This window comes from Coregonus clupeaformis, chromosome 1 (assembly GCF_020615455.1).
Source record: "Coregonus clupeaformis isolate EN_2021a chromosome 1, ASM2061545v1, whole genome shotgun sequence".
Lineage (NCBI taxonomy): Eukaryota > Metazoa > Chordata > Actinopteri > Salmoniformes > Salmonidae > Coregonus > Coregonus clupeaformis.
The window spans coordinates 24,871,328-24,889,318 of NC_059192.1; the positions used below are offsets into that span (position 1 = coordinate 24,871,328).

A 17,991-nucleotide genomic window follows, 5' to 3' on the forward strand; every position below is an offset into this window, starting at 1 on the left:
GCTTATAGAGACATACCCCAAGAGACTTGCAGCTGTAATTGCTGCAAAAGGTGGCTCTACAAAGTATTGACTTTGGGGGGGGTGAATAGTTATGCATGCTCAAGTTCTGTTTTTTTTGTCTTATTTCTTGTTTGTTTCACCCCCCAAAAATATTTTGCATCTTCAAAGTGGTAGGCATGTTGTGTAAATCAAATTATACAAACCCCCCAAAATTCCATTTTAATTCCAGGTTGTAAGGCAACAAAATAGGGAAAATGCCAAGAGGGGTGAATACTTTCGCAAGCCACTGTATTCCTGTCTTTGACCATCGTTGTTATATGTTTACTTTGACAATGTACAGTGCCTTCAGAAAGTATTCACAGCCCTTGACCTTTCCACATTTTGTTGTGTTACAGCCTGAATTTCAAATGGATTCAATTGAGATTTTTTTGTCGCTGACCTACACACAATACCCCATAATATCAACGTAGAATTATGTTTTAAAAATGAAAAGCTGAAATGTCTAGAGTTAATAAGTATTCAATCCCTTTATTATGGCAAGCCTAAATAAGTTCAAAAATAAAAATTGGCCTAACAAGTCACATAATAAGTTGCATGGACTCACTTTTTGTGCAATAATAGTGTTTAACATGATTTTTGAATGACTACCTCATCTCTGTACCCCACACATACAACTATCTGTAAGGTCCCTCAGTTGCGCAGTGAATTTTGAACACAGATTCAACCACAATGACCAGGGAGGTTTTCCAATGCCTCACAAAGAAGAGCACCTATTGGTAGATGGGTAAAAAAACAAAAAACTGATATTGAGCATGGTGAAGTTATTAATTACACTTTGGATGGTGTATCAATACACCCAACCACTACAAAGAAGGAAACTACTCAGGGATTTCACTGTGAGGCCAATGGTGACTTTAAAACAGTTACAGAGTTTAATGGCTGTGATACGAGAAAACTGAGCTTGGCTCAACAACATTGTAGTTACTCCACAATACTAACCTATTTGACAGAGTGAAAAGAAGGAAGCCTGTACAGGATAAAAATATTCTAATACATGCATCCTGTTTGCAATAATACTTTTTTTACCTGAATACAAAGTATTATGTTTGGGGCAAATCCAATAGATCAGATCACTGAGTACCACTCTCCATATTTTCAAGCATAGTGGTGGCTGCATCATGTTATGGGTATGCTTGTAATTGTTAAGGACTGGGGAGTTTTTCATGATAAAAAAGAAACGGAATGGAGCTAACCACAGGACAAATCCTAGAGGAAAACCTGGTTCAGTCTGCTTTCCACCAGACACGGCCAAATCTACTCTGGAGTTGCTTACCTAGAAGACAGTGAATGTTCCTGAGTGGCCGAGTTACAGTTTTGACTTAAATCTACTTGAAAATCTATGGCAAGACCTGTAAATGGTTGTCTAGCACGTTCCATGTCAATAAAGTATATTGAATTGAAATGAAATATTCAGAGAGCAACAGACTGAGAGATGTAGAGATACACTTATGTGGTTGTAATTGTAATTTTAAATGATCAAATCAATTTGACCTATGTATGTATCTAGAGAGACAGGTAGAGAGAGGCTAAACATGCTACCAGTGTCGAGCACTGCTCTCAGTAAACACAGCAGAATCTACATTGATTAGCTGCTCTGCATGTGTATTTAATTGAATCCAGCTCTCACATGAATCCACTGTCTTTGGCTGCCTGATATAGTTGCCAAGTTAGTGCTGGCCTTTCTCTCCCCATGTAGCCCTAACTCCATTGTCTGACGTCAGATAGAGATTAGAGTCAGTTGAGGGGCTAGTGGTGTGTAGGACCTGTCGGAAGACAATGTAACCCCAATCCCTGTTTGTATGTGAATAACACATGTACGATAACTCTCAAACAGCAACGTCTCTCTCCCCAGGCCTGCTATCGGCTCCCCAGCCCCCCACCAGACCGAAGCTGGATGACACCCTCCAGGGGGTCTCCCCAACCCCTACGCCCGTCTCGGAGACCTCTTCCCTGGACGCCTTGGCCCTCCTCTCCCCCCAGGTCTCCCCTGCTGCCTACCAGCTCTCGGAGCTCACGTCAGACGGTAGCCCTATGGAGGGTCCCAGCCCGACCCCGGACTCCAACCCGCCGCTGGAGGGCCAGGGGGAGTCCCCAGGGGCACCAGAAGGGGAAGAGGAGACCAGGCATGGCAAAAAGAGCCCCCCCGCCAAGCAGCACCTCCACTGTCCCATGTGCAAAGTCACAGTCAACTCCTCGTCCCAGCTAGAAGCCCACTATAGCGGTATGCACTGCAATATGTCTATTTATTTATTTATTTATTTATTCATTTATTTTACCTTTATTTAACTAGGCAAGTCAGTTAAGAACAAATTCTTATTTACAATGACGGCCTACACCGGCCAAACCCGGACGACGCTGTGCCAATTGTGCACCGCCCTATGGGACTCCCAATCACGGCCGGTTGTGATACAGCCTGGAATCGAACCAGGGGTTCTGTAGTGATGCCTCAAGCACTGAGATGCAGTGCCTTAGACTGCTGTCTATATGGTGTTTTCTATTGAGTGATAAGTAGACACTATTTAAATGGTGACCTATGATTCTGATTAAATTAACATTTTAACTGATAAAGGAATCAATAGCCATGTGGTCGTGTCTGTGAATGGTGTCTGTGATGTGTCTGTGGTGTCCTAGGCTCCAAACACAAGCAGATGCTGGAGGGCCAGGCGGGTGCTCAGGCGCGACGCCGAGGCAAGGTAATGTCATCGCCTAGGCCGACGTGCAGGAGCAAGCAGTCAATCAGCAGCAAGGCCAGGGTGGGCGTGGCCCTGGCTAGCCAACCATTCCACTGCGAGATGTGTGAAGTGTCCGTCAATTCGGAGACGCAGCTCAAACAGGTGTGTGTGTTTCTGAGTGTTTTTGAGTGTGTGTAGTACAGCTTCAGTATATATATGCCATGCACTCAGTCCTTGCATGTGGAGCTCTGTCTATGAATTTGAGAGGGGTTACATTTCCCTAGTCCTATCGCTCAGCTGTAGACGAAAACAAGTGGGATTTTCAAATGTATTTCGAATGAATCCCACAATGGAGCTTTTAAGGGATGTTTCACTCAAGGGGAAAAAAGGGGAAAAAAGGTGAAAAAGGGGGAAAAAGTATTTGATCCCCTGCTGATTTTGTACGTTTGCCAACTGACAAAGACATGATCAGTCTATAATTTTAATGGTAGGTTTATTTGAACAGTGAGAGACAGAATAACAACAAAAAAATCCAGAAAAACACATGTCAAAAATGTTATAAATTGATTTGCATTTTAATGAGGGAAATAAGTATTTGACCCCTCTGCAAAACATGACTTAGTACTTGGTGGCAAAACCCTTGTTGGCAATCACAGAGGTCAGACGTTTCTTGTAGTTGGCCACCAGATTTGCACACATCTCAGGAGGGATTTTGTCCACTCCTCTTTGCAGATCTTCTCCGAGTCATTAAGGTTTCGAGGCTGACGTTTGGCAACTCGAACCTTCAGCTCCCTCCACAGATTTTCTATGGGATTAAGGTCTGGAGACTGCTTAGGCCACTCCAGGACCTTAATGTGCTTCTTCTTGAGCCACTCCTTTGTTGCCTTGGCCATGTGTTTTGGGTCATTGTCATGCTGGAATACCTATCCACAACCCATTTTCAATGCCCTGGATGAGGGAAGGAGGTTCTCACCCAAGATTTGACGGTACATGGCCCCGTCCATCATCCCTTTGATGCGGTGAAGTTGTCCTGTCCCCTTAGCAGAAAAACACCCCCAAAGCATAATGTTTCCACCTCCATGTTTGACGGTGGGAATGGTGTTCTTGGGGTCATAGGCAGCATTCCTCCTCCTCCAAACAGGGCGAGTTGAGTTGATGCCAAAGAGCTCGATTTTGGTCTCATCTCACCACAACACTTTCACCCAGTTCTCCTCTGAATCATTCAGATGTTCATTGGCAAACTTCAGACGGCCCTGTATATGTGCTTTCTAGAGCAGGGGGACCTTGCGGGCGCTGCAGGATTTCAGTCCTTCACGGCGTAGTGTGTAACCAATTGTTTTCTTGGTGACTATGGTCCCAGCTGCCTTGAGATCATTGACAAGATCCTCCCGTGTAGTTCTGTGCTGATTCCTCACCGTTCTCATGATCATTGCAACTCCACGAGGTGAGATCTTGCATGGAGCCCCAGGCCGAGGGAGATTGACAGTTATTTTGTGTTTCTTCCATTTGCGAATAATCGAACCAAATGTTGTCACCTTCTCACCAAGCTGCTTGGCGATTAACTTGTAGCACAGTCCAGCCTTGTGTAGGTCTACAATCTTGTCCCTGACATCCTTGGAGAGCTCTTTGGTCTTGGCCATGGTGGAGAGTTTGGAATCTGATTGATTGCTTCTTTGGACAGGTGTCTTTTATACAGGTAACAAGCTGAGATTAGGAGCACTCCCTTTAAGAGTGTGCTCCTAATCTCAGCTCATTACCTGTATAAAAGACACCTGGGAGCCAGAAATCTTTCTGATTGAGAGGGGTCAAATACTTATTTCCCTCATTAAAATGCAAATCAATTTATAAAATTTTTGACATGCGTTTTTCTGGATTTTGTTGTTGTTATTCTGTCTTTCACTGTTCAAATAAACCTACCATTAAAATTATAGACTGATCATTTCTTTGTCAGTGGGCAAAGGTACAAAATCAGCAGGGGATCAAATACTTTTTTCTCTCACTGTAAAACCTAACATGCTTTGCTTTTGTCCCTCAGCACATGAGCAGCAGAAGACACAAAGACCGGTTGTCAGGAATGCCCCAGAAACCGAAGTTCAGCCCTTATACTAAGAGCCAGCCAAACCCTGTTTTAGCGGTGAGTGTCCGTCCAACACACACACACACACACACACACACACCAACTACCCCTCCTGTCCTGCCCATTCATTCCCACACAGCCAGCGTTCTTATTTTTTCGCCCCCTTTCCCCCGTTCTTGTGTCCTCTCTGCAGAGCGTGAGATGGAGTGGTTTCCCATTTGGGGGGGTGACCTCGGCCATAGGGAAACTGGCCAGCCACTGCCACCTCAGCACTTACAACCCTCAGGTGAGGGCCAAGGGCCCGAGAGAGAGATTGGAAAGGAAAGGGGTCCATATTCTACCATGCCATCTGTCATGTAGATATCACTAAATGCAAAAGCTGAAATCTGCATGTTGTGACAGTTGAAAACCAGCTGGCAAAACTGGTTGCAATAACGTCGCTACGAAGTCTTTCATGGCGTCATGGTCAGGTTGTATACTGCTTATATGAGGATGTTTTGTGAATGTCTTTATAGCAACCGGAGACCGATGTCTTTATCTGGTTGTCTGGATGTTTTACCAGATAACCAAACTATGACGTCCATGACATCAGACGTCTTTACCTGGATGTAACAGAGACCAGTTGGTTGTATTTTAGTTATATCCGGTCTTCTAACCCAGAAAACCAGTTTATAGGCTGAAAATAACATCATTAAGACGTCAGGGGCCACATTTTACCCACTTAGGAAGGAGAAGAACCTGAATTTGAATTGGGCTACTGTCTTAGGTGGCTCTGGTCACATAAAAGGCAAACACACATCAATCAATCAATTATAAAGCCCTTTTTACATCAGCAGATGTCACAAGTGCTATACAGAAACCCAGCCTAAAACCCCAAACAGCAAGCAATGCAGATGTAGAAGCACGGTGGCGAGGAAAAACTCTGTAGAAAGGCAGGAACCTAGGAAGAAACCTAGAGGAACCAGGCTCTGAGGGATGGCCAGTCTTCTTTTGGCTGTGCCCATTGTCTATCTATGGGGTTAATGAACTGAGCGCTATAGCGTGCTGCTGTTATATCGGATAGCTGAGAAAGGGCCATGTTTGGGAATAGGCATGGTCACGTTCTTCCACAGTTTAATAACTACAAAAATAACTTCTTGAAAGTTGGTGAGGCCAAATATACTGGCAGGCACAAAAATGTCTCTCACACACTCATGTAAACATAGCCTCACTCACACACAAACATTGTCACATAACCACAACACACACGCAAGCACATGCTCACATACACACACACACACACACACACACACACACACACACACACACACACACACACACACACACACACACACAGACAGACAGAGGGCCACACAGGATTTGTGTTTTGCCAGCTGCTGGGTAGAGGCAGTGTCTTAGGTCCTGGTCACAATCTTGTCTGGGATATTTAAGGCCAGCTCATGAGGTTGCCAACAATCCACACTGGCTTCACACAGATTGATGGTGATGGACATTCACCATCATGTTTCATTCACCCTCACTCTGACATTAATGTTGTGGTTGCCTTAATAAGTATGGGCCTGAGCTAGAGTATATCACTGTAATGACTAGAAATACTTTTTGTATACAATTGTATGGGCTTGAATAGAGACATGGTGACAGGTGAAAATACTTTCTGGCCAAACAATAGCTAGGTTTCCATCTAATTAGCGACAAATTGTCATGGAAATATTCTAAAATATGCGTAAAGAAAATATGCGCATTTTCCCACCAGTGATGTGTTTCCACCAAACTGGCTTCCACCAACAATCAGTTCGTGATGACATAATGCACACAAAAGTTTTTATGTACCAAATACATTTTGTAAGCTTGTGTTTCCGTCGCATTTTCAACTCTACCGATAGTTTTGTCACAAAAACTGTTGCGTAAAATAGCAACTGTGCCAACTCTGGTCTTGGCACGTCCGCTCTAACCAACAGCCCACATATACAGTACGGGTAGGCTAGTCTACATGATGAGATTATTATGGATAAGAGCAAGAATATTTTTATTTGTCAAACGGCAGGCAAGCATCAATCATCATGTCACCAGAATAAGACCCTCAATATTTATTGGAAAGGAGCATCAAGATCACTGTGCACTTTCACAACCCTGTGAAGTTCATAACTTATTTAATCTGTAGCCTAATCAACTGCATCGTTTCCTGAGTCATAGTGGGAGGACCACACACCATATCATCACATGACTCCAAGTTTACTTCGATATGATGGTTATTATATCAATATTTGCGCATAAAGGCATTTCCACTGCCAATCAAATAATTTGACTGACAAAAAAATACATTTATAAAATTGTACCGAAACTTCCTGTTTCCATCACAGCTGTCGTGATTTTTTTTATAAGCTATGACTTTACTCGTATATAAACTGTGGATGGAAACGTGGTTAGTGACATGAATCAATCAAAATAATTGATGACTTACCAGGGAATAAAGAAAACCAGCAGTACCACAGACCTTGAGGTGGCTGGTATTCAATCAAGTGCAGATAGTGGGTTTTTCAAATATTTCTTTGAGAAGTAAGTTGAATTTGCACAGCAGTATGTCCTGGATGGAGGGAGTTATCGAAAATCCACTATCAGGAATTTACTGAATACCAGACAAGGGTCAAATACATACTTTTGTATATATAGTGGAAACCCTTTTTTCGTTGCATGCTCTAATGAACGTGACCTGCCGCAGACTCGTACTAAAAACCCTATGGTTCCTCTCTTCCAGACCAAACTGGCCCTGCAGAAGCAGCTGTCCAAGGCCCTGTCGGCAGGTTTCCTGGCCAGCCACATGAACCCGGCCACCCTTTGCACCATGGCCTCCAATCCACTTACCCTGCGGGGGCCCCCGGGCCCCGGTCACACAGCCCTCATCCAGAACCCCCTGCTCAGCCCCGCGCTCTTCAGGCCCGCCCCGGGGCCCCTGAGGGCCACTCACACGCCCATCATCTTTTCGCCGTACTAGCTGAGTTTGGACAGGCCTGGATCAAATTGACCTAGCCTGGACAAGCCAAACTTGGACTAGCCTGGATCAAATTGGCCTACATTTAAATTTTAGTAGAGCAGACGCTCTAGCCTTTCTAGATGAAAAATAAGGACCCTAATTGGAGCTACTCTGAGGCCCTGTCCAGAAACAACCCTTTACCCCCCATTCTAGATGAAAAATAAGGACCCTAATTGGAGCTACTCTGAGGCCCTGTCCAGAAACAACCCTTTACCCCCCCCCCCCCACCTTGTAACTTGTGTACAGTACTATATATAATTTTATACTGTATAAAATGATTGGATAGATACTGTATATAAGCAAAATGGTTGGAGCTCCACTTTAACTTCTAATAGGCTAAGTGGTATGTTCACCCTATCGCTGAAACCCATCCAATCCTTTCGGATCTTCACAACTGCATAGAGGTTAGTGGTTGATTTTGGACAGGGCCTAAAACATTTCTATGCAGCCAATGAGAGCAGAGCAGCGTGCCACCAAGTCCAACATACAAAACCCCTTACTGGCTACGGTGCTACACACTGGAGAACCAGAGATGGCCGTGGCGTTTCAGCCACAAAACTGTTGCCCTTCTCTCCCGTTGGCTCTCTGAAGACTGTCGACTGCATGCTCCAACGTGGTCTGGAGGACCCTCTTTGAAGCCATGACGACGAACTATCGAGTTTTATTTGTTTTGTGCTATTTATTAGATGACGATAGAGAAGTAGGCCTATATTTATGTCCGTTGCCAATGTCCCCTCGCTTTTCCAAACAGTTGCATTCTGGGAGTAGGCCTACACTTTCAGATTTCCCCTGTCCAGTATTAATCTGTCACCTTTTATCAAGGATACTGTTTTATTTGTGTTCTGCTTTCTGCTAAGGTGCTTTTCAACTAACACTTTCACTGAAACCCGGTATTAAATCCCAAAAGAACAAACCTAGGTATGTTGACTCAAATGTTATAGGTTGAGCCTCTCTCTCTCTCTCTCTCTCTCTCTCTCTCTCTCTCTCTCTCTCTCTCTCTCTCTCTCTCTCTCTCTCTCTCTCTCTCTCTCTCTCTCTCTCTCTCTCTCTCTCTCTCTCTCTCTCTCTCTCTCAGCTCTCTCTCTCTCTCTCTCAGTACTTCAGCTTTCTAAAGCCTTGTTGATGTTGGCCAACCTAAATAAACAGGTTTGGTTTGCCAGGTTGCGGCACCGATCACGGTAAATGCTGCATATGTCGGCTCAATCGGAAATGACCTTCAAATGTCAATTCGCTATAACGCGGAACTACCTGATCAGTTAGAATCCTGGCCTGGGTCTGGGAACATGATGCCAATGTGAGACCCCGAGTCCCAGCAACCACAGACCCATCAGACAACACATTATTAGTAGTTCTGTGTGGCTCAGGCAACGGCATGGTCATGTGTTCAATTCTCACAGGGAACACATACACCTACTAAAGAATGTATGCACTCACTGTACTTCAAGTCGCTCTGGATAAACAATGTATGCCCTGCTCTCAGCATTTGACAGAGAAAGAGACATCAATGTAGCTGGTCCCAGATCTGTATATGCTTTCAAGATATTCAGAGGAGCTGGCTCAAGCAGATCTGAAGCCAGGCTAACATTGAGGGGTATTAGAAGGTATCGATGAGGTAAGGGTCACGCTCTCTCGTGCTCTTTATTTTCTCTATTTCTCCCTTTCTTCCCTCTGTTTAAAAATCTGTATTAGTACAGCCCCAATTAGCCCCCCACTCAAACTGAATGGAAACAGGAATGTTCAGGGAAACAGGAATAAAGAGACAGAGAGAGGGGGAAGGGAGAGAGAGAGGGAGAGAAGCCTGCGTTCAAAACAGCCATAATCTGGGGCTTATTCAGGAGGGGGCAACATCACAGAACATTTATCATTTAACATAGAAGTATGTCACATAGATAAGCAGTCCTCTTTGTCATAGAGAATAGGCAATCATGTCCACTCTATACGGTGCATTTCTATCTGCAAAGTTCTGAAATGTTTCACTCTTTTGAACAGTCTCCAGATGCCACCAAGCAAACTCTGTTGATGGGAGTCTGAAGTAAAGGAGCTCCTTGGTAACAAGTGGGAATCGTTTCCTGATGCTGTAGGCTGATAATGTGTAATATGAGGACTTATTAAAAAAGGTTGCTCCTCTCAATCACTTTATGTTAATTCCTGAGGAAGCTGGTAAGTGTTTCACAGAAGGGGACTATTGAAGATGTAACACCTCTGTAGTATTAAGCTGCTACTATCCCTCAGTTTTGTATCCTTTGTTCCATGTGTCATCCGGTGGACTACATGGGTAGCTTAATTTTCCATCCATTGCAATAATGTAAATTGGTATTCGTAAAGAAAATGTCTATATAATGTCTGTATCGTTGTACATGACCTTATAAAGAATACAGATTTTTCATAGAGATGTGTCTCCTGTGTTACCTTACTGTACAGTGCCTCTTGTTGTTACACTGACGCACAAATGTAAGGACACATTTATTCTCTGGCTGTTACAGACCAATCATGCCCTCTGCTGGCCAGATCTGCTATCTGACATCTGAGATCACACAGAACCAGGAAGCCACCATCGACAGAATACAAGCCACTCCTACTCCTCAGAAAACTAAACTTATCTCTGGTTCTCTTGCTATGTTTGTTAGTGTGTGCATCAAAATGGCAGAGGCCATGGATCAGTTGTCCGATCAGTCTGGATCTACTGAAGGATCCAGTGACTATTCCCTGTGGACACAGGTACTGTATGGGCTGTATTAAGGGCTGCTTGGATCAGGAAGATGACAGGGGTCTACAGCTGCCCCCAGTGCAGACCTTTATCCCAAGGCCTGTTCTAAACAGAAACACTATGCTTTCTGAAGTGGTGGAGAAACTGAAGAAGACAGGAGTCTAAGCTGCTCCCCCTGCTCTGTCCTTTGCTGGACCTGGAGATTTGGAGTGTGATTTCTGCGCTGGGAGAAAACTCAAAGCCATGATGTCCTGCCTGGTGTGTCTGGCCTCTTACTGTGAGACTCACCTCCAGCCACAATGAAGTAGCTCCATTAAAGAAGCTCAAGCTAGTCAAAGCCTCCACACAACTACAGGAGAAGATCTGCTCTCATCATGACAAACTACTGGAGGTGTACTGCCGTACTGATCAGCAGTGTATCTGTTATCTTTGTATGATGGATGAACATTAAAGCCATGAGACAGTATCAGCTGCAGCAGAAAGAACTGAGAAACAGGTAAAGATGGGAACTCCACAGTTAGATGTAATATGCCTCAATAACAATGAGGAAGTGTTTTAGTCTAAGGTGATATAACTGAAAGAGAGAAAAAATCTGGCAATGCCCAGAAATGTCAAAGTACACACACAACCAATCAAATCAAATCAAATGTTATTTGTCACATGCACCAAATACAACAGGTGTAGGTAGACCTTACTGTGAAATGCTTACTTACAAGCCCTTAACCAACAATGCAGTTTTAAGAAAATAAAAAAGTAACACAAAAAAATAACAACAACGAGGCTATATACAGTGGAGAAAAAAATGTATTTAGTCAGCCACCAATTGTGCAAGTTCTCCCACTTAAAAAGATGAGAGAGGCCTGTACACGTCAACTTTGACAGACAAATTGAGAAAAAAAAATCCAGAAAATCACATTGTAGGATCTTTAATGAATTTATTTGCAAATTATGGTGGAAAATAAGTATTTGGTCACCTACAAACAAGCAAGATTTCTGGCTCTCACAGACCTGTAACTTCTTCTTTAACAGGCTCCTCTGACCTCCACTCGTTACCTGTATTAATGGCACCTGTTTGAACTTGTTATCAGTATAAAAGACACCTGTCCACAACCTCAAACAGTCATACTCCAAACTCCACTATGGCCAAGACTAAAGAGCTGTCAAAGGACACCAGAAACACAATTGTAGACCTGCACCAGGCTGGGAAGACTGAATCTGCAATAGGTAAGCAGCTTGGTTTGAAGAAATCAACTGTGGGAGCAATTATTAGGAAATGGAAGACATACAAGACCACTGATAATCTCCCTCGATCTGGGGCTCCACGCAAGATCTCACCCCGTGGGGTCAAAATGATCACAAGAACGGTGAGCAAAAATCCCAGAACCACACGGGGGGACCTAGTGAATGACCTGCAGAGAGCTGGGACCAAAGTAACAAAGCCTACCATCAGTAACACACTACGCCGCCAGGGACTCAAATCCTGCAGTGCCAGACGTGTCCCCCTGCTTAAGCCAGTACATGTCCAGGCCCGTCTGAAGTTTGCTAGAGTGCATTTGGATGATCCAGAAGAGGATTGGGAGAATGTCATATGGTCAGATGAAACCAAAATAGAACTTCTTGGTAAAAACTCAACTCGTCGTGTTTGGAGGACAAAGAATGCTGAGTTGCATCCAAAGAACACCATACCTACTGTGAAGCATGGGGGTGGAAACATCATGCTTTGGGGCTGTTTTTCTGCAAAGGGACCAGGACGACTGATCCGTGTAAAGGAAAGAATGAATGGGGCCATGTATCGTGAGATTTTGAGTGAAAACCTCCTTCCATCAGCAAGGGCATTGAAGATGAAACGTGGCTGGGTCTTTCAGCATGACAATGATCCCAAACACACCGTCCGGGCAACGAAGGAGTGGCTTCGTAAGAAGCATTTCAAGGTCCTGGAGTGGCCTAGCCAGTCTCCAGATCTCAACCCCATAGAAAATCTTTGGAGGGAGTTAAAAGTCCGTGTTGCCCAGCGACAGCCCCAAAACATAACTGCTCTAGAGGAGATCTGCATGGAGGAATGGTCCAAAATACCAGAAACAGTGTGTGAAAACCTTGTGAAGACTTAGAGAAAACGTTTGACCTGTGTCATTGCCAACAAAGGGTATATAACAAAGTATTGAGAAACTTTTGTTATTGACCAAATACTTATTTTCCACCATAATTTGCAAATAAATTCATAAAAAATCCTACAATGTCATTTTCTGGATTTTTTTTCTCATTTTGTCTGACATAGTTGACGTGTACCTATGATGAAAATTACAGGCCTCATCTTTTTAAGTGGGAGAACTTGCACAATTGGTGGCTGACTATGCATAGATAATAAACAGCGAGTAGCAGCAGTGTAAAAACAAAGGGTGTGGGGGGGTATCAATGCAAATAGTCCAGGTGGCCATTTTATTAATTGTTCAGCAGCAGTCTTATGGCTTGGGGGTAGAAGCTGATAAGGAGCCTTTTGGACCTAGACTTGGCGATCCGGTACCACTTGCCGTGTGGTAGCAGAGAGAACAGTCTATGACTTGGCTGACTGGAGTCTTTGACAATTTTTTGGGCCTTCCTCTGACACCGCCTAATCCTGGATGGCAGGAAGCTTGGCCCCAGTGATGCACTGGGCCTTATGCACTACCCTCTGTAGCCTTACAGTCGGATGCCGAGCATTTGCCATTCCAGGCAGTGATGCAACCGGTCAGGATGCTCTTCGATGGTGCAGCTATAGAACATTTTGAGGATCTGGGGACCCATGCCAAATCTTTTCAGTCTCCTGAGGGGGAAAAGGCATTGTCATGCCCTCTTCACGACTGTCTTGGTGTGTTTGGACCATGATAGTTTGTTGGTGATGTGGACACCAAGGAACCTGAAACTCTCTACCCGCTCCACTACAGCCCCATCGATGTGAATGGGGGCTTGTTTGGCCCTCCTTTTCCTGTAGTCCACGATCAGCTCCTTTGTCTTGCACACGTTGAGGGAGAGGTTGTTGTCCTGGCACCACACTGTCAGTCTCTGACCTCCTCCCTATAGGCTGTCTCATTGTTGTCGGTGATCAGGCCTACCACTGTTGTGTCGTCAGCAAAATTAATGATGTTGTTGGAGTCGTGCTTGGCCACGCAGTCGTGGGTGAACAGGGAGTACAGGAGGGGACTAAGCACGCACCCCTGAGGGGCCCCAGTGTTAAGGATCAGCGTGGCAGATGTGTTTTTGCCTACCCTTTCCACCTGGGGGTGGCCCGTCAGGAAGTCCAGGATCCAGTTGCAGAGGGAAGTGTTTAGTCCCAGGGTCCTTAGCTTAGCTCGCATCACTGGGCAGCTCGCGGCTAGGTTTGCCTTTGTAGTCCTTAATCATTTGCAAGCCCTGCCACATTCGACGAGCGTCAGAGCCTGTGTAGTAGGATTCAATCTTAGTCCTGTATTGATGCTTTGCCTGTTTGATGGTTTGTCTGAGGGCATAGCGGCATTTCTTATAAGCGTCCGGATTAGTGTTCCGCTCCTTGAAAGTGGCAGCTCTAGCCTTTAGCTCGGTGTGGATGTTGCCTGTAATCCATTGCTTCTGGTTGGGATATGTACGTACGGTCACTGTGGGAATGACGTCATCATCGATGCATTTATTGATGAAGCCAGGACTGAGGTGGTATACTCCTCAATGCCTTTGGATGAATCCCGGAACATATTCCAGTCTGTGCTAGCAAAACAGTCATCTGACCACTTCCGTATTTGCTTGTAAGCAGGAATCAGGAGGATAGAAATATGGTCAGATTTGCCAAATGGAGGGCGAGGGAGAGCTTTGTATGCGTCTGTGTGTGGAGTAAAGGTGGTCTAGAGTTTTTTTCCCTCTGGTTGCACTTGACATGCTGGTAGAAATTAGGTAAAACGGATTTAAGTTTGCCTGCATTAAAGTCCCTGGCCACTAGGAGTGCCGCTTCTGGATAAGCATTTTCTTGTTTGCTTATGGCCTTATACAGCTCATTGAGTGCGGTCTTAGTGCCAGCATCGGTTTGTGGTGGTAAATAGACAACTACATAAAACATAGATGAAAACTCTCTTGGTAGATAGTGTGGTCTACATCTTATCATGAGGTACTCTACCTCAGGCGAGCAATACCACAAGACTTCCTTAATATGAGACATCGTGCACCAGCTGTTATTGACAAATAAACACACACCGCCACCCCTCATCTTACCAGACGTAGCTGTTCTGTCCTGCCGATGCACGGAAAACCCAGCCAACTCGGTGAAACATAAGATATTACCGTTTTTAATGTCCCGGTGGTAGGATAGTCTCAAACGGAGCTGATCCAGTTTATTCTCCAGTGATTGCACGTTGGCCAATAGAACGGATGGTAGAGGCGGGTTACCCACTCGCTGACAAATTCTCACAAGGTACCCGGACCTGCGCCCCCTGTATCTCCGTCTTTTCTTCATGCGAATGACATGGATTTGGGCCTGGTCCGGGAGAAACAGTATATCTTTCGCGTCAGACTCATCAAATAAAAAATCTTCATCCAATTCAAGGTGAGTAATCGCTGTTCTGATATCCAGAAGCTCTTTTTGGTCATAAGAGATGGTAGCAGCAACAATATGTACAAAATAAGTTACAAACAATGCGAAAAAACACACAAAATAGCACAATTGGTTAAGAGCCCGTAAAATGGCAGCCATCCCCTTCGGCGCCATTATTATCTGAACTGTTGTTAGGCTAAACTTAGCTTGACTTTGAGCAATACATTGATTGTCATCGAGTTTATAATAGGGCACACAATGTTTAACATTTCTCAAAGTCATATTTGTAAATGTATCGATATTATTTATTTATCTGTAGAAAGAGTGGGGGGAGAAACGTCAAAAATCCCAGAAGAGAATTCAGGAGCGTGAGAAGGAGATTCAGGAGCTGAGGCAGGCTGTGGATTCTGAAGGTGAGTGTTGGAGCCGATATATATATATATATTTACATTTACAGGCTGTCTGGGCTTCTGTTCAGAAATGAGTGAATGGCCTTGTTGAAATGGACCCCCCTCGTCTCGCTGTGTCCTAACAGTGCTCAGCACAGGCAGCAGTGGAGGACAGTGACTGGATCTTTTCTGATCTGATCTGCTCCATTGAGAGAAAGCACTCTGAGGTGAAGGAGCTGATCAGAGCCCAGGAGAAAGCTGAAGTGAGTCGGGCTGAAGGACTCCTTGTCACGCCCTGGCTCTGGGGACTCTGAAATGTTGAGCCAGGGTGTGTAGTTTTTGTGTTATATTTTCTATGTTGATGTTCTAGATCGTTTAGATCTATGTTGGCCAGGGTGGTTCCCAATCAGAGGCAGCTGTATCTCGTTGTCTCTGATTGGGGACCATACTTAGGCAGCCTGTTTGGCACTAGTCGGTGTGGGATCTTGTTCTGTTAAGGTTTGTTTTGTGTAACCTAGGACTTCACGTTTCGTTTGTTTGTTGTTTTGTCGTGAGTTAAGTACTTAATAAAATGTACGCTTATCACGCTGCGCCTTGGTCCGTATCTTCCATAAACGATCGTGACACTCCTGGAGCAGGATGTGGCTGAGCTGAGGAGGAGAGATGCTGAGCTGAAACAGCTCTCACACACAGAGGATCACATCAATTTTTCTCCAGGTGACATCACTAACTTAGCCATTACAGATGATAAGGTACATCTATCTCTAGATTTATTTTCCATGGAAATGTGCTTGAATTATAGTAACGTTTTGTCTTTCTCAATCCCTTCTACTGTTTCCCTCTCTCTGTAGAGTTTCCAGTCTCTCTGTGTCTCTCCTGGATCTAAAGCCTTACCCAGCATCATTGTCTATCCACGCGTCTCTTTTGAGCATGTGAAGAAATCAGTCTCTTAACTGAAAGATCGACTACAGGACATATGTAAGGAGGAAATGGACAAGATATTTGGGAAAGGTTGGTCAATTGTATTTCAAGACCAAATAATATATTTTTGCTAGTCATAAAATCTAATAGTAACTGCATGAAACCCTCAAAAAGCTATAAGTATAGAGGCCAACACTAGCCACACCCTCCACAGTACCTGCCTGGAGCATCGTAATGCGATGGCAGACAGATTTATTTGACCTAGGGCCAAAACAGAACGTTTCCAGCAGATCCTTCTTACCATATGCTATGAGGCTTTTTAACACGAACACTTAGTTTTTTATTTTCATTGATGATGTGCTGCTTTCAATGTCTGTGTGCCCTTGTTGTGTTTTTATGGTGAATTTATTGGTAATGTATGTATTTGCTGGTGCATTCAAATTTTCCCTCTGGGGGATTAATAATGTACTATCTTATCTTGTCTTAAGTATATGGTTAATGTTTATGAAACTGAATAGTTTGTGATATGAGTCTGTCTCCATAGTGACTACATTTCAGATTGAACACCTTGCTGAGCCCAAGACCAGAGAGGAGTTTTTAAAATGTGAGTAAACTGGCAAACACAAACATGTCTGTTTGCTTTCTTTTAAAAAGCCAAGTACCTTGTTGACTATATCCAAGAAATAGCAGAGTATTTGGAATGAATATAACAAACATTAGCTAACAAACAAACAGAAGTGCATGAGACACACATACACACACATAAACGCATACATACAAGCGTATCACTTTCTTTTTCATCTTCTTAGACTCTTGCCAGTTGACATTGGATCCAAATACAGCACATACTAGCCTGTGTCTGTCTGAGGGGAACAGAAGGGTGACCAGGAGTGATAAGGCCCAGTCCTATCCTGACCATCCAGACAGATTTCCCTCCTACCAACAGGTGCTGTGTAGAGAGGGTCTCTCTGGAACCTGCTACTGGAAGGTAGAGTGGAGCGGGGAAGGGATTCATGTAGCTGTCTCAAAGAAAGGGATCAGCAGGAAAGAAGATGGTAATGAGTGTGTGCTTGGGGGTAATGATCAATCCTGGAGGTTATACAGCTCTTCATTCAGCTGCTGTTTCTTCCACAGTAATAACAGGACTGATATCCATGACACCTGCTCCTCCAGAATAGGGGTGTGCCTGGACCACATGGCAGGAACTCTGTCCTTCTACAGCATCTCTGACACAGTGACCCTCCTCCACAGAGTCCAGACCACATTCACTCAGCCATTCTATCCTGGATTCTTTATTCGTATTGGAACTTCTGTGAAGATACTGACACCTACTCAGTGATAAAGCTATCAGTCTGCTGGTATCAATTTTTTGAGCTTTATAGATTGATTTTGGATTGCAGACATCATAGAGTACAGTACACTCATAAAAAAAAAGGTGCTATATAGAATCTAAAAGGGTTCTTTGGCTGTCCCCATATGAGAACCCTTTGAAGAACCCTTTTTGGTTCGAGGTAGAACCCTTTTGGGCTCCATATAGAATCCTTTCCACAGAGGTTTCTACATGGAACCAAAAAGGGTTCTACCTGAAACCAAAAAGGGTTAT

General features: G+C 44.2%; 1 protein-coding gene and 1 pseudogene across 3 annotated transcripts in view; both read left to right on the forward strand.

The window, feature by feature from the left end:
- LOC121559413 (zinc finger protein 385C-like) overlaps nt 1–7,975 on the forward strand; it is a 125,949-nt gene extending 117,974 nt beyond the window's left edge. For all 3 annotated transcript variants that reach the window (XM_041872672.2, XM_041872734.2, XM_041872757.2), the window contains 5 exons: nt 1,913–2,281; nt 2,692–2,894; nt 4,768–4,866; nt 5,003–5,095; nt 7,565–7,975. In XM_041872672.2, coding sequence (XP_041728606.1) covers nt 1,913–2,281; nt 2,692–2,894; nt 4,768–4,866; nt 5,003–5,095; nt 7,565–7,801 — 1,001 coding nt within the window. In that variant the 3' untranslated portion in view covers nt 7,802–7,975. The remainder of the gene's footprint in view (nt 1–1,912; nt 2,282–2,691; nt 2,895–4,767; nt 4,867–5,002; nt 5,096–7,564) is intronic.
- Nucleotides 7,976–10,111: 2,136 nt separating this feature from the next.
- LOC121581706 lies at nt 10,112–17,853 on the forward strand (annotated as a pseudogene).
- Nucleotides 17,854–17,991: the final 138 nt, after the last annotated feature.